The sequence below is a fragment of the Ranitomeya variabilis genome, chromosome 2 (assembly GCF_051348905.1).
Source record: "Ranitomeya variabilis isolate aRanVar5 chromosome 2, aRanVar5.hap1, whole genome shotgun sequence".
In the NCBI taxonomy this organism is placed as follows: domain Eukaryota; kingdom Metazoa; phylum Chordata; class Amphibia; order Anura; family Dendrobatidae; genus Ranitomeya; species Ranitomeya variabilis.
The window spans coordinates 485,700,090-485,725,701 of NC_135233.1; the positions used below are offsets into that span (position 1 = coordinate 485,700,090).

A 25,612-nucleotide genomic window follows, 5' to 3' on the forward strand; every position below is an offset into this window, starting at 1 on the left:
GAGGTTGTCCAGTCTTAAACTGCAAGTCTGCAGTAACCTTATGTGACTGCAGAATTGAGAATCCTCTAATTGTGTACACTACAAGGATTTTCCCTTGCCGGGAGCAGGAAGTCACGTGACCGCAGGTATATGATATGCATACTCCCGACCACATTCCAGCTAGATGTGTCCAGCCTCACTCAATTCAAGTGTATTGAGAGAGGCCAGAAACACTCTAGTCATAATGTGACCGGTAGTATTCATATCACATACTTGCGGTCACATTATCTCAGGGCCACCATGACTTCATTACTACCCTTACTGGTGTATTGGGCCCAGTGAGCAGAAGCAAAGAGGATGGAGCCTGGACCCGTACAGGCACCCCTCTCTTTTGCTTCTGCTCACTAAGCCCCAAGGACAGGAGTGCCAACCACCGCTGAAAGGCAGGCACGGAGTTTAGGGGATTTATTGTAGAATGGATTTATTGTAGAATGGACGTAGTCAGCCAGATATACATGTACGGTGATTGTTGTTTGGTCTTTTAATTATATGTATTAAAAGTTAAATTTTATCTTATACATCAAAAATTTCTCTTTTTTTCTAGTTAGTCTTTTTGAATAGTAAATAGCCACGAGCGAATATACTCGTTGCTCGGGTTTTCCCAAGCACGCTCGGGTGTCCTCCGAGTATTTGTTAGTGTTTGGAGATTTAGTTTTCATCACAGCAGCTGAATGATTTACAGCTACTAGCCAGGCTGAGTACATGTGTGGGTTGCCTGGTTGCTAGGTAATCCCCAAATGTAATCAAGCTGGCTAATAGCTGTAAATCATGCTGCTGAGGCGATGAAAACTTAATCTCCGAGCAGTCATAAATCCTCGGAAATCCCCCGAGCGTGCTCTAGAAAACCCGAGCAACGAGTACACTCGCTCATCACTAATGGTAAACCCTACAAGTTTATGGTTTCCTAAATATTTCTTCGATTTACAAGTCTGCAGTCATATAGGGTTACTGCAGACTTGTAGCTTAAAGGGGTTGCCCACTAAGACAGCCCCTTCTCATTCCCAATGCTTGGACCTGATAAAATAAAAAACCCTAGGATTCACCTCCTGTGTCGGTACCCACGGTCTCAGTTCTCTCAGTTGCACGACACTTGGTGCTCGATGTCAAATCAGCGCTGGCATCATCGTCCCCACCTTCTGTCAAATTGAACATGAAGAGAAAGTCAGAGATCAGCTGTAGCCCGGACTTGCTCTTCATGTTCGATTTGTCCGAAGACAGTGATGCCAGTGTCATGCAACTGTACGAGAGCCCCGAGACCTCGAGTACTGACCCCGCTGGAACGGGAAAGGAATAGAGCATGGGACCGCTTTAAAAGGGGTATTCCTATCTCCAAGCTCCTGTCCCTATGTGTAGTAGGTGTAATAATAATAAGGTTGGCAAATAATTCCAATTAGAAATGTAGTCGAGTTCTCCTGATTAGCTATGATGCTTACACCATGTGCAGAGCATATAGTAGCTTAGGTATCCAAGGTTATGACCACTATCAGCTAACTAACCAACTGTCAATAAATGAGTGGTTGTAACCATGGATATCTAAGCTGCTGCAATGCCCTGCACATTGGGTAAGCAACATAGCTAATCAGAAGAACTATACTACATTTTTATATTGAGGTATCTGCTAATCATATTATTATTACACCTACCACATATTGGAATATGATCTTGGTGATGGGAATATCCCTTTAATACATGACAACCCCTTTAAAGGAATAAATAGACTTTCAACGTTTTTTTATTTAAGTTATTACCTGCCAGTCCCTTTAAATGAAACAACAACAGCTGTCCTAAACCAGTAATCTGCAACCTTCATATATCCAGCTGTTGTAAAACTACAAATCCCAGCATGCATCGTGCTTACAGGTGACTCCTCCGGGTCATTAGAAATGTTTACACGAAGTAGTGGACTGGACTGGAGGACTTTACCTATGACACATTTAGCAAAGTTCTAATTGCTATAAACCTGTAGTTTTCCATTTTACACCTGCAAAACCTTTTCTTTTTCCTTCTCTTTAAGTCACTAGAGCGGTTCCCACTCTCTTAAGGTACCGTCACACTAAACGACTTTATAACGATATCGCTAGCGATCCGTGACGTTGCAGCGTCCTCGCTAGCGATATCGTTTAGTTTGACACGCAGCAGCGATCAGGATCCTGCTGTGATGTCGCTGGTCGCTGAATAAAGTCCAGAACTTTATTTGGTCGTTTGATCGCTGTGTATCGTTGTGTTTGACACCAAATGCAACGATACCAGCGATATTTTACACTGGTAACCAGGGTAAACATCGGGTAACTAAGCGCGGGGCCGCGCTTAGTAACCCGATGTTTACCCTGGTTACCAGCGTAAAATGTAAAAAAAACAAACAGCACATACTCACATTGCGTCCCCCTGCAGTCTGCTTCCTCCTCTGACTCAGCGCCGCAAAGTGAAAGTGAAAGCAGCACAGCGGTGACGTCACCGCTCTGCTCTCACTGTACGGCGCTCAGTCAGTCAGGAAGTGGACGCAGGGGGACGTGAATGTAAGTATGTGCTGTTTGTTTTTTTTACATTTTACGCTGGTAACCAGGGTAAACATCGGGTTACTAAGCGCGGCCCTGCGCTTAGTTACCCGATGTTTACCCTGGTTACCAGGGGACCTCGGCATCGTTGATCGCTGGAGAGCGGTCTGTGTGACAGCTCTCCAGCGATCAAACAGCGACGCTGCAGCGATCGGCATCGTTGTCGTTATCGCTGCAGCGTCGCTTAATGTGACGGTACCTTTACATCACAAAAACTTAGATCAACAATAATGTAGGCAACAGAATTTTACCTTTTTTTTTTTTAATCAATTTGGACAGTTAAAGGGTTAACATTCTTCAGGGCGTTGGTGCATTAACAGGTCCGGTGACGACACACGGGATGATACACTTTCCATTCTATTCCTTTGACACAATTTGGGTTGTTACCTCTAAAACTTCACGCCCCAGTCACACTGCAGAAGCATTTCTGAGCACCATGATGAGCCGAGGCCCCATTTTGCTGTCTCAGGTATGGACTGTTATAGAAAATTCCAATAGCGCCTAGTTTATTTCTACAGATGTGCAGGACAAATGGGGTTAAATGTTTACAAGCAGGAAGATTGATAAGATAAATTTGAGCTTAGCGAGAAGGTTTATGTAGGACTGTAGGTCTACAGGTGGACTCCTTGGGCATATTTATGGCAGCGTATGGCAGGTATTGGGGCATGGACAAGGAAGGCAGGTAGGCAAGAGGAGTCTGCAATTCGGCAGAGCAATTTATTAGACAATGTAGTAATGTAGTTTAACTTTTTACAGTCTTCAGGAAGATATTAGTAAAAGAAATGAGTAATTTAGTAGCCACATCATAGTTTCTACTATGGGAGATCTGGAGGGACAATAGTGCGATAGTTGTACATTACTAGTGTTATGTTCTGCAGATCAATGCATGTCCTACCAATGCAAAACGTTGTAGTATTACATCCGGGAAATGTTGTACAATGTGCATTCAACTTTGTAAATCTAGCAACTGAGGAATTAATGGCAATGATATAAAATAGAAGGCAAGACGCCGGTGGCATCTCAGTCTATCTAGAAAAGTTTGTTGGGTCATCAATCTGGTGTTACTTTACATGAGATAAATATATATATATATATATATATATATATATATATATATATATATATATATGTATATGGCTCTAGCTCAGATCTTCTTAGTCCAATGGATTTACAACTTGTGATTCTACGCAAGCTGGGAGATATAGATTTCCAACAGCTGGAGGACCCCAGATTGGAGACCACTGCAGTAATCAAACATTAGTAAGAAAGCAGGGTCAGTCATTTTAATACCTACACAAAATAAGAATTGACTACTCATAGTAGCATTTCAGATAAGATCTTTTGGTAGAGTCATCTCTTTTACAAGATAAAAGAATATTTTTTGGGGAGTTCCTTCATTTTGGGTATGTTCCAAAATCAGACAGCCCCCAGCCTAGGCGGGACTTCCTGCAAAGCTAGGAGATCTGCTTTGTCATAGATTTTACAAGTGGGAAGAAGTGTAACTGCCTATGGGGGTTTCAGCTTCTGAGGTCTGGTTGTTGGCTTTTAGCCCACAGATCTGGGACTTGGGGATTCGGAAAGAGGTGGGGGGTAGGCATGTAATGTAGTGATGGGTCTACATTACAGATAATCAGAAGATTCAACATTTTGGACTTTGTCTTGATACAGATTTCACTGCGAGAACTGCTCTTTAGCTAACAGTTCCATCCAGTTGGGTCCACGTAGTTTACCTTTTTAAAAAATAAATTCTATTGCATGGATTATTTCAGCTCCGTATGTACGGTATGTTTCACCGCAAAGCTGGACGGATAGCTCAGCCCACGCAGCAGCATTCTCTTTACTGTGCCCTGAAGGCTTCTAGATCAGTGAAAGAGCTAAATGGACAATCTGCCAACGTTTTTCCATTGACGAGAAGATCCACCAAGCTTATAGAGCATATTACTCTGTCCACTGTGTGACATTTAGGGCTTGTGCACACAGCCGTATTTTCAGTCCGAGCGCAATCCGACAAAACATTGGCTCGCACTCAGAACAATATTATCCTATGAAGCCATGCACATGTCCAATTTTTTCCTCGGACCGTGATGCTTACAGCAGGTCTAGGTTGGATCCGATTATTGGAACACACTCAGTCATGCAAGTCAAGGAGTCCATGGAAAACACTGGAATGCACTCAGCTGACATCTCAGTGAAGTCCGATTTTCATGGACTGACAGAATGGAGTAGTTCCCCATCTTCTCCTCATCTGAGAAAATCGGATCACACTCTGATCAGACTTTGATTAGCACAATCGACCCCATACTCTTGGATAAGAGAAGATACGCTGGTGTGCACCTAGCCTTATACTGTTGACCTGGCAATGATTATGATGGACAGATGACTACACATACTGCACATAGCTTCTTCTATAATTAAGTAAAGCCCCAGGGGATATTAAAGAAACGTACTTGCATTCTCATATATAGATTTCCAAAATTTCAAACTAAACCTAACTTGGCCAAGACTTGTTTTTTTCTCATAAGCTTATTGAAAAGAGGGTTTTCACTTTTGTGGGCAAAATTTAGAATGTGGGTATATCCCCGTAATATTAGAGCAGGCTTACTCTTCGTTATGCATAATGTTTTGTTTTTTTGTCACAATAGTGGAATGTCAATAGTTGCTCCTTTAAAGGCATTGTCCAGGGTTGCAAAATCATGGCTGCTTTATTCATCAAACTGCACATGAGCTATGTCCAGGATTTTGGCTCATCTGAGTTAACTGGAGTTCAACTTTAGTACCACACACTTCCTGTTGACAAGTGTGGCACTGCTTTTGGAAGAAGAACGCCATATTTATTTGTATGGTAAAATCATCTAAGTTGGTCAACAGCCATCTCCTACGACTCCCAAATTAGCATGCATGATGTCTTTGGCCAAGCATGCATGTTCACCCCTCGTTTCCGGTCACAGTTAAGAAACATTGATCATAATAGGGTTCATGTTCATGAAAAACAATAGTTCCCTATCACATTTATACATTACCAAAAAAGGGGGTCCCAATAGTAGAACAGCCACCTCCAATCAATATAATCAACTCCTAATCACCAGAAAATAACTGGTGAAATACCGAGGCTAAGACAAAAATATATAAAATAGATATCTTTATTAACACACAAAATGTAAAATTACATATAAAACAAGACAAGGAGATTTCAAAAAAATAACGAAATAACTGATGGTTACATGTTTACAAAATTCCAATGGTCCACACACTACACAGGTAAAAGGTATATATCGGTAAGTTGCTCATTTATCCCAGTGTAAAGTGCAAAGAAGCTGTGCAAATATGTTCAATAATTAAGTCCTGTAGCAGCAATGGTAACTGGCACTATATAAAGTGCTCTGTGCTGTGAAAAGGAATGCAATTTATAAATGGGCCCACGTGACGTTTACTATATCTTACCCTAGTATATAATCCTATGCACATATGTCCATTAGTTTCTCCTACGACTCCCAAATTAGCATGCATGATGTCTTTGGCCAAGCATGCATGTTCACCCCTCGTTTCCTGTCACAGTTAAGAAACATTGATCATAATAGGGTTCATGTTCATGAAAAACAATAGTTCCCTATCACATTTAGTCTACAGCACATTGCCGATTTATACAAGAGCATGTGTTGCTGACGAACTCTATATTTAATGCTTACATAAAAGATGACAATCAATGACAAAGAAGAGTTATTTTATTATTCGACAAGTTCACAGGGCAAGGAACACAAAGCTTCATTTAGGCTATCTTCAGCCCATGTTAAAGTTCTTTAATGGTCAAAAGTTGATATGTAAATTTGGTACCCTTTCATTCATTAAGGGTTGGCTATTCGCACCTGCTCGCACTTTGTACGTATGGACATAGGTTTCATTGGAAGAAACCATAATTAATGAGTTTGACTCATTGTCATATAAATTAGACTTAGTAACAATAAAGGTCAAAAGGGCAAGTCCCAGACTAGTTAATGTGCAAAAAGGACTTCAGCAATAGGTAGATCATGGACTAAATAATATGTTGCCATCTATAGTATGTGTCAGCATCCACAGAGTACTGTTAAAAAGTTTGGTCTCCTTCCTTCTTCATGCAAAGTTTTCATTGTTTTTACTGGAATGTGCGCATTGTAGATTCAGATTGAAGTTAGCAGAACCATGCATTAACACATATGGAAACAATGAGAAAAGAAACACACGTGAAACAAACCACAATATGTTCCTCAAAATATGCCACTTTACACCCCCCTGGCATTTGCTAAGTTTCATCAGGTAGTCACCTGGAATAGCCTCCAATGAACAGATAGATCTCATCAAGAGTTCATTTGTGACAATCACCAGCCTTCAGAAAATATGGTAAACATCAGATGTGTTTGACAGAGGAAGTGTAGGTACAGATCCATACAGTGTCAAGTCCTATTCCACAACTGTTCTTAGTCAGAATGTGGCAGGAGGTAAAGAGAAACATCAGTCCACTATTACTTTAAGACATGAAGGTCAGTCAGTTTGGAAATTTACTAACAATGTTGAGATATCTTCATCATGAAAACCATCTATCTCTATGATGAAAATGGCTCTCATGTGCACCACCCCAAGAAAGGAAGATCGAGAATTACCTCTACTGCAGAGGATAAGTTCATCAGAGTTAACCTCTGAAACTGCAAATTGATAGCACTAAGATATTAGCTCTTACCCCCTTCATGATATCCGCTGCATACAGCACAAGCGATCGGACGATCACATCTTTAAGCCCCCTGAGGGGCAGTAAAATAAATAAATAAATAAAAATAAAAGTTCAAATCACCCCTTTTCCCCCCCTATTAAAAATAGAGATATTAAAAAAAACCAAAAACACATGGTATCACCATGTTCTGAAAAGTCTAATCTATCAAAATATAAAAACAATTAACCCAATCGGTAAGCACCGTAAAGGGAAAAAAAATTCAAGAACGCCAAAATTACATTTTTTTATGGTCACTGCAGTTCCCAATAAAATGCTGTAAAAAGTGATCAAAAAGTTACATCTCTCCCAAAATAGTACTATTAAAAACATATCCTCGTCCCGCAAAATATAAGCCATCACACCACTTCATCGTATGAAAAATAAAAATGCTCCAGGTCTCTGAAAATGGCAACATCTTAAAAATTTTCTTTTTTTTTTTTTGCAAACTTATGATTATTTTAGTAGTGAAAAAAAAAAAAACTGGACATTTTTGTTATCGGCGAAATCGTATTGATAGAGATAAAGATATTGCATGGAAATTTTTACCACAAAATGTACACCGTAAAAAACAGTTCACAAAAAACAGTCAAAATTGTGGTATTCCTCCCCACAATTTCACCTCACTTTGAATTTTGTTTTCTGGTTTCAAGTACACTATATGGTAAAATGAGTTATGTTATTCAAAAGTACAACTTGTCCCACAAAAATAAGCTCTCGTATGTTTATGTGGACAGAAAGATAAAAGAGTTATGGCGCTGGGAAGAAGGGGAGGAAAAACACAAAAACGGAAATTGGCTGTGGGGTGGAGGGGTTATTGATGCACAGACATCAAGTTGCAGACATCTCAACATCAACCTTCCAAAGGACACTAGGAGTTGCAGGCTTTTATAGTTGAATTCATGAAACAACTACTGAAGACCATAAACAAGAAAAGGAGACTTGTGTGACCCAAGCAATATAAGGAATGGACATTAGATCAGTGGAAATCTGTGCCAAAAATCTAAAAATTTGGACTTGTCAGGCCACAGTACAAACTGCCATGCCTTTGTGAGATGCGGAAAAGGAGAGCTAATGGTTTAAACATGAGCAATGCCCACTGAGACACACGGAAGGCAAGGCGTTATGGTGTGGGGTGCTCTGCTGGTGATTTTTTCCAAATTCAAGACACATCCAGCATTCTGCAACGGCATGCCATCACATCTGGTTTGCAAATAGAGGGACCATTATTTGTGTTCCAAAACACACCTCCAGGTTATGTAATGGCAATATGACCGTGAAAGAGTGCTGGAGTATTGCGTTAGATAACATGGCCTCCACAATTACTCAACCTAATTGAGGTGATTTTGGATGAATTAGACGCAGAGTGAAGGCACAGCAGCCAACAAGGCACCTCTTTTGGAAAGCCATTCCAGGTGACTACCCGATGAAGCTGTTTGAAAGAATACAGTCAGACTAAAATAGGGGTACTTTGAGGAATCTAATATTTAACACATATTTTGGTTTGTTTCATAGGTGTTTTACACCTTCTTTCCATTTGCGTTTTTTTGTGGTTTAGCTGCTTTCAGTCTGAATCTAAAGTGTGCACATTTCAATAAGAACAATGAAAACCACTGTATGAACTGGGGTGTCCAAACTTTTGATTGGTACTGTATTGTAGTTGGTTCAGATTTATGAAAAGTAAAAGTGATGGGTATATTATCTCATAGTTGAAAGAAGAGAGAACTCCAATTAGTTCAACTTATAATCCTAACATTTTGATTTGAAGGATTGAAAAAAAACTGAGTTGGATGCTAAATGCCCCATATTAGGGAACAAAAATCTTTCCCACTCTACATGAGGCAATCAGACTAGTTTTCATCACAGAATCTAGGATCCACAACCTGTATTATCATATTTATGAAAAACGACATCCAGGACCTCCATGAACTAGTTGTTGGCAATGATTTTCCGAAAACATGCCAAAATTAGAACAAAGCATAGGCAAGACAACAGTGCTTTAAAAAAAACAAAACAGTATGACGTAGAAGCAAGTATCAAACTGAAATCTAAATAGTGGCCACAAAGAAAGATAGTCAAAACTGAAATATGTGAGTCAGGTAATCCTCTAAAGACCATTATGTAGAGGAAGTAGTTGAGAGATGGGGAAATGTTAAGTTATGGAAAGGTTATGCAGAAGGTGTAAGAAGATGGGATAACTATTCATAGTGGGTGGTCACTTGCTGGCTTTTTGAGGTTTAAATTAAGCATAGATTATACAGACCCTTATTACTGTATTGTCATGGACTGTCCATGAGAAGACAATTTGGAAAATCCTACTCTGAATCCACGATTGACCAAGAATTCTGGGTTATAATTTCTTATGAATCCAGTATATATTTAAAATTTTCAGAATGGCTTTTACTGCTCAGGTCAGTAATAATTACTATTGCAGTAAATACCCTGTAACATCCCAGTTTGCACTTCCAGCCTCTTACAGAGGTGGTAACGATGACGTGAGGAGGACAATTGTGCTCATGAAGCAGATTCTCTTTGTGCCACTAAGGGCGGATGATGGCCGTTCTCTCTTCAGCAGAACCAAGAAGAGTAATGTGCCTTCCTTCTACTTCGAAGTAAAAAAAGATGGAGCGCACTTCTTCTGCCCCATATTAGGACCATGTATTAGGTACTATACTAGGGAGTTACCTGCTATTGATTTTGAAATTCAATTTGGAACTTGAAAGGATCTATTGTATCTCTATTGTTTCTGGTATTAGCCTGAGAAAGCTGTCCGCATTGTTGTACCTAAATCAATTATGAGACAACAGTCTTTGGACTGATCCTCATACATTTGTACAATGCTATACTTCTGTATGTCAGAGAGATAAAAGGCTCATTTAATAATATAGAAGTCAACTATGAAACGAAACAGTTCAGATAAGGACAGCGGGTGTTGGTCATCACAACAACTCAAATTACATCGATCAACTTTGAGGGAAAGGTCATGAAAGTGCACATTCAGATGGATCACTTTACTATAAATGACCCCATTAATAGATGTGGGTATACAATATATTAGATACATATGCTGTTTACTTGCTATTTTCATGACTGTTCGTACAAGTCTATGCAATTCCAATGACTCCATTAATATTAACTACCGTATATACTCAAATAATAGCTGACCTGAGTATAAGCTGAGGCACCTAATTTTACAAAGAAAAAAAAAAAAACAGGGAAAACTTATTGACTTGAGTATAACCCTAGTTTTCATGGCCCCCCTCATCCCTATCCTGGTCTGCATTGCCCACCCCCCATCTCTATCCTGGTCTGCATGCCCCCCCTCATCTCTATTCTGGTCTGCATGCCCCCCTCATCCCTATTCTGGTCTGCATGGCCCCCCTCATCCCTACCCTGGCATGCATGGCCCCCCTCATCCCTATCCTGGTATGCATGGCCTCCTCATCCCTATCCTGGTCTGCATGGCCCCCCTCATCCCTACCCTGGTATGCATGGCCTCCTCATCCCTATCCTGGTATGCATGGCCCCCCTCATCCCTATCCTGGTCTGCATGGCCTCCTCATCCCTATCCTGGTCTGCATGGCCCCCCTCATCCCTATCCTGGTCTGCATGCCCCACCTCATCCCTATTCTGGTCTGCATGCCTCAACTCATCCCTATCCTGGTCTGCATGCCTCAACTCATCCCTATCCTGGTCTGCATGGCCCCCTCATCCCTATCCTGGTTTGCATGGCCCCCCTCATCCCTATCCTGGTCTGCATGCCCCACCTCATCCCTATCCGGGTCTGCATGCCCCAACTCATCCATATCCTGGATGCATGCCCCCCTCATCCCCTATCCTGGTCTGCACGACCCCCCTCATCCCTATCCTGGTCTGCATGGCCCCCCTCATCCCCCTATCCTGGTCTGCATGGCCCACCCCCTCATCCCTATCCTGGTCTGCATGGCCCACCCCCTCACCCCTATCCTGATCAGCATGGCCCACCCCCTCATCCCTATCCTGATCAGCATGGCCCACCCCCTCATCCCTATCCTGGTTTGCATGGCCCCTCATCCCTATCCTGATCTGCATGGCCCCCTCTCATCCTTATCATGGTCTGCATGCCTCCCCTCATCCCCCTATCCTGGTCTGCATGGCCCCCTCATCCCTATCCTGGTCTGCATGGCCCACCCCCTCATCCCTATCCTGGTCTGCATGGCCTCCTCATCCCTATCCTGGTCTGCATGGCCCCCTCATCCCTATCCTGGTCTGCATGGCCCCCCTCATCCCTATCCTGGTCTGCATGGCCCCCCTCATCCCTATCCTGGTCTGCATGGCCTCACCTCATCCCTATCCTGGTCTGCATGCCCCCCTCATCCCCTATCCTGGTCTGCATGCCCCCTTCATCCCTATCCTGGTCTGCATGCCCCCCTCATCCCCTATCCTGGTCTGCATGCCCCCTCATCCCCCTATCCTGATCTGCATACCCCCCTCATCCCCTATCCTGGTCTGCATGGCCCACCCCTCATCCCTATCATGGTCTGCATGCCTCCCCTCATCCCCCTATCCTGGTCTGCATGCCCCCCTCATCCCCTATCCTGGTCTGCATGGCCCCCCTCATCCCTATCCTGGTCTGCATGCCTCCCCTCATCCCCCTATCCTGGTCTGCATGACCCCCCCTCATCCCCTATCCTGGTCTGCATGGCCCACCTCATCCCTATCCTGGTCTGCATGGCCCACCACTCATCCCTATCCTGGTCTGCATGCCCCCCTCATCCCCCTATCCTGGTCTGCATGGCCCCCCTCATCCCTATTCTGGTCTGCATGCCTCCCCTCATCCCCCTATCCTGGTCTGCATGACCCCTCCTCATCCCCATCCTGGTCTGCATGGCCCACCACTCATCCCCCTATCCTGGTCTGCATGACCCCTCCTCATCCCCATCCTGGTCTGCATGGCCCACCACTCATCCCTATCCTGGTCTGCATGGCCTCCCTCATCCCTATCCTGGTCTGCATGACCTCCTCATCCCTACTCACTGTCCCTGCTCTCCATCGCAGTGTCTTGTTCTGATGCCAGCAGCTGCAGGGCGATCACGTGTAGCCGCTACTAAAGGGAATGAATATTCACTGCATTCCATGTCCATGGCCGTGGAGGGCAGTAGATATTCATTCCCTTAAGAAGTGGGTACGCATGATCACCTGGCAGCTCCAGAAAGCTGACGGCTGCAACTATTGTGCCCGCTATTAAAGACAAATGAGTATTCACTGCGAGTGCACTGCGAGTGCAGTGAATATTCATTTCCCTTTAGCTGTAGCAGCTGGCTCCTGCCTCCTGTGACCAGCTTCCCCTCCATCTTCTGGGACAATGACTCGAGTATAAGCCGAGGGGGGCTTTTCAGCCGAAAACAAAATGTGCTGAAAAACCTGGTTTATACAAGAGTATATACACAGTAACTTTTAATAAATCATGATTTTCATTAGGATTTACATTGTGGTTACAATGCTTTGGTCAAGTGACACTGTATGGATCCTGATAGACAAAGAAGCATTTCCAGTCTTTGTATAGATACTGTGTATGCTCTGCTTATCCATATTGATATACGATTATCCTGTGGGTATGCCATAAATGCCAGATGGCAATAGCCCTTCAATTGGTGCACCAACAGTTCTTACTGTAGACATGCAAAACAATGAGAAGACACCATTAATTCACCACCAGGAATTCCCACACATCAACCTGGATTGTTTTGTCAGTGTAAGGCCATTTTCTCAGAATTAGAGCATTTTGTAAAGCAGAATTGCAGGCTTGTTATCTATTAGATCACCTGCGGCTACATTAAAGGGATTGTCCAGGCCTGTACTATTGTTACTACAGATGAGATCGGTGAGGGGCTGACTTCGGACACCCTCATCAATCAGCTAAAAACTGGTGTGGCAACAAGTACTGCAGTTTACCTCCCATTCAGGTTTGGATAACCCCTATAAGCAACAGGTTCAAGGAGAACACAGTGAACTGCTTGACCATAAGGGACATAAAAGAGCTATATAGCAAAAATATTTGACATTTGCCCACCATGCAACCAATATAGTGGTCCCTATAATGTGGTTACTACCAACCAGGTTCACTATTGATTTCTCCTTATCCCAATAATAGTATGGGCAGGGGCATAACAATAATAAGTACAGGGGTTGCAGTCCGAATCCAGGCCCTGGAGCCTAAGGTGCCAAAAATGGTCCTTTTGCCCAAAATTAAAGACCAATACTATTACAGACCCATGACAGTTAGGGTCCCTGTTGGAGGTTATGCATTAGGGCCTATGAGCTTCAAGTTACTTCACTGATTATTACTTATGACAAAACTCTAAAATAAGCATAGCACTACAGATGAAAGTTTTTCTCAATGACTATAAAGTCGAGAAAAGTAAGACAATCAGTGCTTTAAAAACAGAAGTATGATATACAAGTAAGTAATACTGTACTAAGCCGAAGTGTGAAATCTACTAGAGGCCAAAAAGAGTCATAGTCAAAGTATGATCTGTGATTTGAGGAGTTGTCTACTACTTGGACAACCCTTTCTGAATCTCGATATGTTACCTTCAGTAAAATAACACGTATACCCACCTCTGGTGCCAGCGCAGTTCCAGCATTGTCGGCACTGGCTCTCCTGAAGGAGCAGCTCTCAGTTTGTTCAGATGTCGCGATTTGTCCGAAGGAGAGAGAAGTCAGCTCGAATTGGTTGCAGGGATCGCATGATATAACAATGTCACGTGAGCCCTAGAAGAGCCAGTGCTGACAATGCTGGAATGGTACCGGTGGTGAGTATAAGTGTTATTATTTTATTGGGAAGCAACGGATTCAGGAGTTGTCCGAATAGTGGACAACCTCTTTAATTCTGGCTTCTGGAGAACTTGAGGTGGGGGAAGTAGTTGCAAAGAGGTTAAGGAATATGAAATATAGTGGGGCAAAGAGAGAGGAAGGGAAATAGTATTGTGCGGAAAGGTTCTGCAGAAGGGGTAAGAAGATGGGACATTTCCCCATAATTGGCCGTTGATTGCTTGACTGCTGACAACCACAAGTAAGAATGGATTATAGAGGCAATTATAATCTTATTATCATAAACTGTCCATGAGACGACAAGTAGGCAAATATTATTCCAAAGCCAGGTGTGGTCAAAGATTCTGGGTTTATAATTTATTATAAGTGTCAGCGTGTGTTCGTAAATTGCAGCATGACTGACTAATTAGTAATAATGACTCTTGGAGTAAATACCCAATGAAACAGTTTACATTTACAGCCTCTTTGAAATGTTCTGCTAATGCTGAAATAGAGAGGACATTTGTGCTCAAAAATAGATTCCTTATATGCCTGTCCAAGGGCTAAAAGTTGGCTGGTTAAATATGTCCTCCCCAGATGAGCCATTTTCACCATGCAGGAGAGCCAAAAAGAGTCGTATCATCTACTTTTCCTTTCAGGTTAAAAAGAAAAAAAAAAGACGATGTATTAAGTATGATAGCATCCACTACTTCATGGTTTGATAGGGTGAGATACTAATGCTCTAAACCAAAAGGGGCTTGTTGTGGAAGCAAACTACCTTTAATTCCCATTTATCATTATGTTGGGTGACGGTCTTCTACTACACTAAATTGTGACCCGCTACCTCCACACATTACAACTAGTTATGATGTTCTTAGCAATGAAACAGCCTGAATACTTTTTCGGAGACTTATCTAACAAAAAATGATTCTAATCTTAACCCCTTCACGACCAGAAGTATTTTCATTTTTTGTGTTTTTGTTTCCGTTTTAATCAGAGCCATACATTTATTTTTTCAGTCAATATGGCCATGTGAGGGCTTGTTTTTTGTGGGACAATTTGTACGTTTGAAAGACACCATTGGTTTTAAACATTGTATACTGGAAAACGGGAAAAAAAATCCAAGTAATGTAAAATTGCAAAAAATGGCAATTACGCAGGTTTTTTTTAACCATGTTCACTAAATGCTAAAACTGACCTGCAATAATTATTCTACAGGTCATTAGGAGTTCACAGACACCAAACATGTCTGTGTACTTTTTTACTTAAGTGGAAAATTTTTTTTTTTTAAAAGGCGCCATTTTCAGAGACCTGAAGCGTCTCAATTTTTTGTGATATGGGGCTGGGTGAGGGATTATTTTTTTGTGCGTCGGGCTGCCATTTCTATTTATACCATTTGGTGTAGATATGATCTTTTGATTGATTGGCTGTTATTGCAATGTAGCGGCAACCAAAAAAAAATGTAATTTTGATGTTTTGAATTTTTATTCTTGTTACACCGTTTAGCAATCGAATTAATTCTTTTTTTTTTTTATATTGAAAGATTGGGCAATTCTGAATGCGGCAAAACCAAATATGGATATACATATTTTAATTGTTTTATTTTGAATAGGGCGAAACTTGAACTTATTTTTACAAATTTTTTTTTTTTTTTAGTTTTTGCATGCTTCAATATTCTTCTCCATGGGAGACTAGAAATGATAAAAAAATAGAGAAGGATAGGGTATTACCACACATACAAACTAAGGCTGGTTTCACATTTGCGGATGGAGGTGCTGCGGAGGGCTGCGTACATCCTCCGTGAAGCTCCACCTACGTCGGCGTGCGTACCCTATCTTTACCATTAGGTACGCAGGCCATGCATGCGGATGCCTCCGCATGCGTCGTTTTGACGGTGCGGCGACTGCACCAAAATGCAACTCGTTGCGTTTGATGCAGGTCGCCGCACCGTCAAAACGACGCATGCGGAGGCATCCGCATACATCGGCATGGCCTGTGTACCTAAGGATAAAGATAGGGTACGCACGCCGCACGCAGCGAAGCTGACCGGAGGAGGTGCGGCGGTGGGCGGAGCTTCACGGAGGACGGACGCAGCCCTCCACAGCACCTCTATCCACAAATGTGAAACCAGCCTGAGCAACAGTCACTGATAACTCCTTCAACTCTCAACTCTCCTTCTCATATGAACTCCTCTCCCTCCGTTTACCATGCAGCAAATGCTAGCTCTGACAAGGATTTGTAACAGAGCCCAGATTATAAAGGGAAAAGGAGTGGCTAACCGAGCTCAACTGTTAGCAAAGGGATTTCCAACCTGGCCGATTAACCCCTGTTCTGCCAGAAGGAATAGACATTTAAAACAAAGGAGAAGTGATACTTCTCAGCACCAGAGTAGGAGCAATAAGACGCTGCAGTCTTCTGGCTCCACACTGACACGGTAGCCCTATGACACTAGCGGCACAGGGCAAGCTTCCTTGCCCAACCATGGAGGTGAGGCGAGGAAGACACAGAGACAGGAGTACACTGTCAAAGGCCTGGGCCAATTTCATCACACCATCTCAGCGTCCGGCCCGGATGACCAGGTATTTTTGACAAGGAAAAGTTTTTAAACATGGTCAAGCAAAACCTGGCCAACAAAACCAGCATACTCCATCATTCCTCTGCGACCTTCAGCTCACAACAGATTGAAGTGGACACCCCAAATCCATGGGGTGGAATGATGCACTGAAACTGTTGAGCCACGCCCAGGGTGCACCGAGCATCCTAATTAACATATGGGAAAGAAAAGGTGTTTTTTTTTGTAAAATAGGACGGATTTATACAGTTAGATTTTTTTCTAGGGGATAAGTCCTCCATATGAATAATTGCACAGTTTAAACTGTTTTATGATTGGTAGACCCCCATTAACCAGTGCACTTCCTGCTGGGGACATTTGATAGAGAATTCATGGTATCCCTAAACATTTCATCTGTCATTGAATATAGTATAGAGATGAAGGCATTTAATATATGGGTCATAACTGGTAGTTTCAGTGAATCACGCAGCTTCATTTAATAGGAATTAGTAATATATGTAGCTAGACACAACATTCGGGAAGTTTCGTAAATCAAAATATAGGATAATCCTGAGATTGTTTTTTTTACATTACATAATAGATTTTAAATTGTGTTACTCACAGTTTTATTGGGATGCAACATTCTAACAAAAGGACGTCAGTCAGATTAATTGCTGATGAAAGCATACAGCTTCTGCTGTGAGAAGGAATGAGAAAATTCCATCCTTTGTGAGAAAGCAAAGGAGACGCAAAACAGAAACCTCCGACCCCTGAACTTTTCTACAGGCCTTTTTATAATGTACCCCATAGATCAACCTCTCCTCTGCTTTCCCAGGCCAGCAGCAGGATAAATCTTCATTTAATAAATACCATTATAAGGGATGGTTCTGTGTAATATCCATTCAATTGAAGTTTGCATGTTGCAGTTTTAAAAACACCTTAAATATCCTTTAAAGGCGTTTTTAGTGGCACAAGCAATTTTTTTTTTTAGTTTTTCTTGCAACCAAAAACTGGCAAGTTGTTTTTTTTTTAATCAACCATAGGCCTTAGTTGTTTTTTTTCTGTTAAAAAAAAGTTGTGTTAATATGACTATAATTTTTTGTTTTTGCAATTTTGACACTATAAATCCTGATGGATCTTGTAATGGACTGATCTATAAATCGCTTCATTTGTAATGTTAAAAATGCAATAACAAAAGAAATTGCGAGTCTTGAAACACAAAAAATGGTGAAAAATACCAGAAAAGAAGAACTTGTAAACCAGTCTACATTTTTTCATGCGTTTTTTTTAAGGCTGAAAAAAAAGTCTATGTGAAGGATAGCCCAAGCTTGTTGTTTAAAATAAATGTAAATTATGACAAGCTGGAATATTTTTATTGCTAAATTTAATTGGGCTAAGGTGTGTTAAATTGCTATACTCACATCTTCAGGGCCTGATCTGTAGAAGAATGAGTCAGGCCGGGGTCACACTTGAGTGTGCAATGCGAGAAACTTGTGCGAGTCTCTCGCATCAATACCCGGCACTGCCACCGGCACTCGGGACGGACTGTGCGGCTCCATGTATTTCTTTGCAGCTGAACACTCCGGTCCCGAGTGCCGGGTATTGATGAGAGTTTCTCGCATTGCACAAGGAAGTGTGACCCCGGCATAAGGGTGCTTTTGCTTATAATATTTGTGGCCTTGAAAGGCCACTAATAGCCTGATTGCACAGGCAAACCCGGCTTGTAGTTTCGACTGTTGAATGGCACATAACTTAGCCGGGTTCACGCCATGAGTTAGCGACATGTCAGTGGCTTGGTTGGGCTTTATGTCTCAAGCCCTGAAATACATGATTCAGGTGGACTCACCAATGGGGCCATTGACTTTATTGAAGCCAATGGAGTCACTTTGTGCTCTGTCTGACCTCATTTTTGTCAGTTTCAAGTGGAGACAAAAAAAAACAACACAAAACTGTTATTTTGTTGGTGAAGTATGGGCCGCACAATACATTGACAAATATGGAATGTGTTTCAAGCACCATATTTTCCAGCAAACGGCGATAGTATAGTCTATCATACTATTAAAACTGCCTGCCTAATATTGAGCAGGCCCACCTTATGTTTCCTAGACAATTCTGACCCAGTCTTCTTGGGCTCCACAAGATTGTTGTCCTGTGGTACCTGGTACCAAGATACTAACAGCAAATCCTTTAAATCTTTCAAGTCGTAATGTGAGGCACTGATCTGTGTCAAAGTACCATCCACATGAATTGCATGACTCAGGGTTTCTCAGCAGAACATTGCCCAGAGCATCACACTGCCTCTGTAGGCTGTCATACATCTTGGTGACATCTCTTTTCCAGGTAGTTGATGCACAGCAACCTGGCCATTCATGTGATTCATCAAATAATCCCACCTTCTTCCATTAGTTCATGGTCCAGTTTTGATGTTCGTATGTCCATTCAAGGCACTTTTGACAGTGGAGAGAGGGTTAGCTTCAGCTACACAGCCACATACATCACAAGCTGTGATGTGTATTCTGATACGATTCTATCATAGCCATTATTAACTTTTCAAGAAATTTGTGCTCCTCACATAGTCTGTAGTCCAATCTTACTCCTTTGTGAGTTTCATTCATTCCAGGAACAACCCACAAGATGGACTGTTTACATGCTGCCCAAAGCAGGGTTCACATGTGATTTAGCCTTTGTTATGGTCTGGCAAAAAAAAATATATTTTTTTGGCAATCAAATATGCATAAAAAATCTGCACCACGAAGAGAAAGCATTAATGCAGCTTATACATGTTGCAGTTAATAGAGGCCTCTGTCATGAGAAAATCAATGATTTTCACTTCAGTTGTCAGTAATTTAAAAAATAACATCCATTCAGGCCGGCCTCACACTAGCGAGTTTTACGGACGTAAGAGCGCAGAAATTACGTCCGTAAAACTCGCAAAATAAACGGCACAATTATTCTCAATGGGGCTGCTCCTATCAGCCGTATATTACGGTTCAGTATTATACGGCTTTCTACGGCCGTACAAAATCGCAGCATGCTGCGTTTGTCAGCGTATTGCGCAAAAAAAATCGCTAATGAAAGTCTATGGGGGCGAGAAAAATACGGATTCCACACGGACCAGCAGTGTGACTTGCGAGAAATACGCAGCGGTGTTAGTGAAAAGTCGGTAATTCAATTGCCGGCTTTTCATTTCTCCTGCACAAACCCGACATGATATGAGACATGATTACATACAGTAAACCATCTCATATCCCTTTTTTTTTTGCATATTTCACACTACTAATGTTAGTAGTGTGTATGTGCAAAATTTCAGCGCTGTAGCTGCTGAAATAAAGGGTTAAATGGCGGAAAAAATTGGCGTGGGCTCCCGCGCAATTTTCTCCGCCAGAATGGTAAAGCCAGTGACTGAGGGCAGATATTAATAGCCAGGAGAGGGTCCATGGTTATTGCCCCCCCCCCGTGGCTACAAACATCTGCCCCCAGCCACCCCAGAAAAGGCACATCTGGAAGATGCCCCTATTCTGGCACTTGGCCACTCTCTTCCCACTCCCTGTAGCGGTGGGATATGGGGTAATGAAGGGTTAATGCCACCTTGCTATTGGAAGGTGACATTAAGCCAGATTAATAATGGAGAGGCGTCAATTATGACACCTATCCATTATTAATCCAATTGTTGGAAAGGGTTAAAAAACACACACACATGATTTAAAAGTAGTTTAATGAAATAAACACAGCGGTTGTTGTAATAATTTATTGTTCTCTCAATCCATCAGGAACACCCTCGCTTGGAAAAATAATAAACGCACAAGATACATACCTTCTGCTGAAACGTCACGTCCCACGAGGTAATCCATCTGAAGGGGTTAACTAATATTACAGGCACGAGCTGCGATAAACCACTCGCTCGTGCCTGTAATCCCCGGGTGCTGAAAGGAAAGCAGAGTGATCTGTACTTACATTGAGTCGCGGTGAGGCGCCCTCTGGTGGATGTTCTCATGAACTGCAGCCTGGGAACTTTTTCCCACGCTCCAGGTCATATGAGGACATCCACCAGGGGGCGCATCACCGCGACTGAAGGAAATGTAGGTCAATGACCTACATTTCCTTCATTCGCCGGGGAATTACAAGCAGGAGCACACAGCTGCATTAGCAGGGCTCCTGCCTGTAATATTAGTTAACCCCTTCAGATGGATTACCTCGTGGGTAGTGTTGAGCATTCCGATACCGCAAGTATCGGGTATCGGCCGATATTTGCTGTATCGGAATTCCGATACCGAGATCCGATACTTTTGTGGTATCGGGTATCGGTATCGAAACAACATTAATGTGTAAAATAAAGAATTAAAATAAAAAATATTGCTATACTCACCTCTCCGACGCAGCCTGCACCTTACCGAGGGAACCGGCAGCGTTGTTTGCTTAAAATTCGCGCTTTAACCTCCTTACGTGAAGTCCCGGCTTGTGATTGGTCGCGCGCCGCCCATGTGGCCGCGACGCGACCAATCACAGCAAGCCGTGACATAATTTCAGGTCCTTCAGGATTTTAAAATTACGTTCCGGCTTTGTGATTGGTCGCTTCGCGGTCACATGGGCGACGCGACCAATCACAAGCCGTGACGTCACGGGAGGCTGGACACGCGCGCATTTTAAAATGCGCGCGTGTCCTGCCTCCCGTGACGTCCCGGCTTGTGATTGGTCGCGTCGCCCATGTGGCCGCGACGCGACCAATCACAAAGCCGGAACGTAATTTTAAAATCCTGAAGGACCTGAAATTACGTCACGGCTTGCTGTGATTGGTCGCATCGCGGCCACATGGGCGGCGCGCGACCAATCACAAGCCGGGACTTCACGTAAGGAGGTTAAAGCGCGAATTTTAAGCAAACAACGCTGCCGGTTCTTTCGGTAAGGTGCAGGCTGCGTCGGAGAGGTGAGTATACCAATATTTTTTATTTTAATTCTTTATTTTACACATTAATATGGTTCCCAGGGCCTGAAGGAGAGTTTCCTCTCCTTCAGACCCTGGGAACCATCAGGAATACCGTCCGATACATGAGTCCCATTGACTTGTATTGGTATCGGGTATCGGTATCGGATTAGATCCGATACTTTGCCGGTATCGGCCAATGCTTTCCGATACCGATACTTTCAAGTATCAGACGGTATCGCTCAACACTACTCGTGGGACGAGACGGTTCACCAGAAGGTATGTATCTTGTGTGTTTATTATTTTTCCAAGCGAGGGTGTTCCTGATGGATTGAGAGAACAATAAATTATTACAACAACCGCTGTGTTTATTTCATTAAACTACTTTTAAATCATGTGTGTGTGTGTTTTTTAACCCTTTCCAACAATTGGATTAATAATGGATAGGTGTCATAATTGACGCCTCTCCATTATTAATCTGGCTTAATGTCACCTTCCAATAGCAAGGTGGCATTAACCCTTCATTACCCCATATCCCACCGCTACAGGGAGTGGGAAGAGAGTGGCCAAGTGCCAGAATAGGCGCATCTTCCAGATGTGCCTTTTCTGGGGTGGCTGGGGGCAGATGTTTGTAGCCAGGGGGGGCCAATAACCATGGACCCTCTCCTGGCTATTAATATCTGCCCTCAGTCACTGGCTTTACCACTCTGGCGAAGAAAATTGCGCGGGAGCTGAAGCCAATTTTTTCCGCCATTTAACCCTTTATTTTAGCAGCTACAGCGCTGACATTTTGCACATACACACTACTAACATTAGTAGTGTGGAATATGCAAAAAAAAGGGGATATGAGATGGTTTACTGTATGTAAACCATGTCTCATATCATGTCGAGTTTGTGCAGGAGAAATGAAAAGCCGGCAATTGAATTACCGGCTTTTCACAGATATCGCGCTGAATGAAATCTAAATACAGAATATATATATATGTGTCTCAATGATAGATATATATATATATATATACTGTATATATGTTTTCCCGAACATTTGAGCACATAAATCCATTAGATGTCGGTTTTGCAAGCCTGCGCGAAAATCTCGCAGTACGGATGCCATACGGATTACATACGGAGGATGCCATGCGCAAAATACGCTGACACACCCTGACTACGGATCAATATTTTGGGAACATTTCTCAGTATTACGGCCGTAGTACGGACGTATAATACGTGGCGTATTGTCTTACGCCAAGTGTGAGGCCGGCCTTAGGTGTACAGAAAGGTAGAGGAGCTTAGAGGTGGGAGAATTGATTCGCCTATCAGCATACTGTTGGCCATGCCAATGTAGCACCCCCCACCGCCGCAGGGCCGAGGGGTACCCGGTACCGGGCCTCTGAGTCTCTGCTCTGGGGTTGTCACGGCGGCTAGGCCCCGGTCCGTGACCCTGCCGTGGGGCGCTCAGTGAATAATAGATATGGATGATGGTGGTGACGCTGTAGCGGTGCAGTGCAGTAAATAACGAGGACACCAGGTTGCAGTCTCTTTACTGAAGATCTCTGAGTCCTCAGTCCGGAACACGGTTCACCAGGCTGCGCAAGTCCGGACGGTCCAATGGCACCTCCAGAGTTCTCTTCACAGGTGGAAATCTGTGCCTTCCTACTAGCGCTATGTGTTGTGGTCCTTCCCTGCTGTGCTTACGGAAAGTCCCCCACAACTCGATTAGATGATGTTCTGCTAATCCCCCGTCCCTCCCTGATGTTCTGGTTGGGACGGCACCCGTTTGACGGGTAGGCTCGGAGCTCTTCCGGGACCCTAGAGTCGCCCCTCTCCACAAGTTGCCCCCCAAGACTGCATAGGTGATATAAGTTAGACAGCCCGCCTTAGACTGACTGTCCTGCCGCTGTTTGGAGTATTGCTTGAAGCTGAATGTTATGATACTCCCTCGGCGTTCCGGCCACCGGTAGTGCGCCTCAGTAGGATGTTGCTTCGGTCTTACAGCACGACTCCTACTGGTATTTCTCCTTTGCGTGATCTCGTTTCTCACTCAGCACAATCTATCTCTCTTCTAGTCCTTCCTTGGGCACCGCCGCTACCCGGAGCAGGCACGGTCCCGTTACGTTCGTTCAAGTTGCCAAGCCTCTGTCAGGATCCCACCCCTGACAGAGACCCTACTGTATCTTCCCCCACAACACCCTCTGCCACAAGGTGTTGCCTGGTTCCAACCCAGTCAGCTTTCTGATCTAACTTCCTGCCTGACCCCCAGTTTACCCACTATGGTGGGGAGTGGCCTAATGAATAGAACCCTTAGCTCCCCCCGGAGGCCCGGCTGTGAAATGTATTGGTGTCTGTGATACCTAATCAGATGAACTCCTTCAGTGCCATCAGACGCACCATAGCTCCCCATAGTGGCGGAGCCACAGTACTGCAACGACCAGGACTCTGGGGCGCTGCACTCCCCCCTGGTTAAACACAGTACTCCGGGACTGAGAAGAAAACAACAATACAAGTTAGCAAAAAGACATACAGTTTTGTTGAGTGCAATAACAATAAGCATATTTGAACAGAGCTTCCCTTTATGGGAGGTGAGGACACTTGAACGTTACAAACATGGTTAGATATCATAGCAACATGCTATAAATAACTCTTCTTACCCAACCGGGTATTCTACTAAGTGCAAAATTGTTGAACAATAATTTAACATTGCCCTTAAGGACATACACTCTGTATCCACTAAAGACCTTCTTATAATCACATTATAAGGCAATTTAACTTTTTCATTCCCCTTCTTGAAATCTGCAGGACCGCCTGTCCTAACGGCACCAGACCTACTGCCTCTCCTTTCTATGCAGGACCGCCCCGTTCAGCCCGGGCCTACTGCCTTTTCAACTACTATACATGGTATAGAACATAACATTACTTTCAGTTTAAGAGCACTGAGCCATCTCTACATGACTCCTATGAGGACTCAGGGTTTACCTTCTATCCTAACTATCTATCAACATTATTAAAACATTTTCTATTGAACATTAAGCCTTCTCATTATCTTTCTCTCTATCATGCATGCTGGACACCACGTCTATCCCTACGAGCCCACTGCATCTTTCTTCTATCTTTCACTTTTTCTTTTTCAGAGAACATCATCAGCATTTCTTCACAATTAACTAGTTAAATACATATAACTTTCTCATGTAAACATTATCATCACTTTCTTTTGTCAAGACATTATTGCTTCCAGTCTTAAAGCAATATCACCGTTTAAGCGCAACAAATGAACATCCCCTTTAAGAGGGGACCAAGTCTCTATGAGGTAGCGTGTCTTCTCAAGCCACCAGTCCATACTCAGCAAAGGTTCCAGTGTGGTATCTTCACAAAGAGTCCTTCTTTAAGTAAAACCAGTAGGGAGCGCCTTTAATAAAGGTGCAAACTATATTACAAGAAGTTCGGATCATGCACTGTTCATGATTTCAGCAGTTCTTTTCAACTAGAAACTTGTGCAAAAACTTTGGAAAAACAAACAAAAGCAAACAATAGGGATCCCAGGTCAACAGAAGGATCCCCTTAAGAGTTAACCCTGGACGGGTTCAGCAGCAAAATCAGGAAACAAACAAACAGTCAAAGAACTATTTACATATTGATAAAGCAATTATGCTTACTCGTCTTTCGGGGAGGAAGGTGGTTTCCTCCCGGGCCTCACCAGACCAACGGGTCGTCCTGCTGGTTCAAGGATCGGGTCCCGCCCCAACAACGACAGGATCCCTCGCCGGGATGTTCTTTTCACTGAGGCTCCAGCACGCCCCCAAGGTACATGGTGGGTCCGGGTTCTCCGCTGTTCTTCAGGGTCAGGTTCTGCAGCTTTTCCAGCAGGAGATTTATCCTCTGACGCCTCGGCAGTGGCTTGGAGGGCGGCGCACCGCTGGACGCCTCGCGCCATCCAGCCGGCCTCTCCCGTAGCCCTCCTCCATCTGGTGTAAGTTACCTCATCACCTGGCTCCAGGTCGCGAGGAAATCTTCCTCCGCCGGGC

General features: G+C 43.4%; 1 protein-coding gene across 2 annotated transcripts in view; it reads left to right on the forward strand.

The window, feature by feature from the left end:
• Nucleotides 1-2,907: 2,907 nt before the first annotated feature.
• Nucleotides 2,908-25,612, forward strand: part of PKP3 (plakophilin 3) — a 92,928-nt gene continuing 70,223 nt past the window's right edge. Inside the window, exon 1 of one of the 2 annotated variants that reach the window (XM_077287858.1) lies at nt 2,908-3,063. In XM_077287858.1, coding sequence (XP_077143973.1) covers nt 2,935-3,063 — 129 coding nt within the window. In that variant the 5' untranslated portion in view covers nt 2,908-2,934. The remainder of the gene's footprint in view (nt 3,064-25,612) is intronic. The other variant, XM_077287857.1, reaches the window with a different exon arrangement.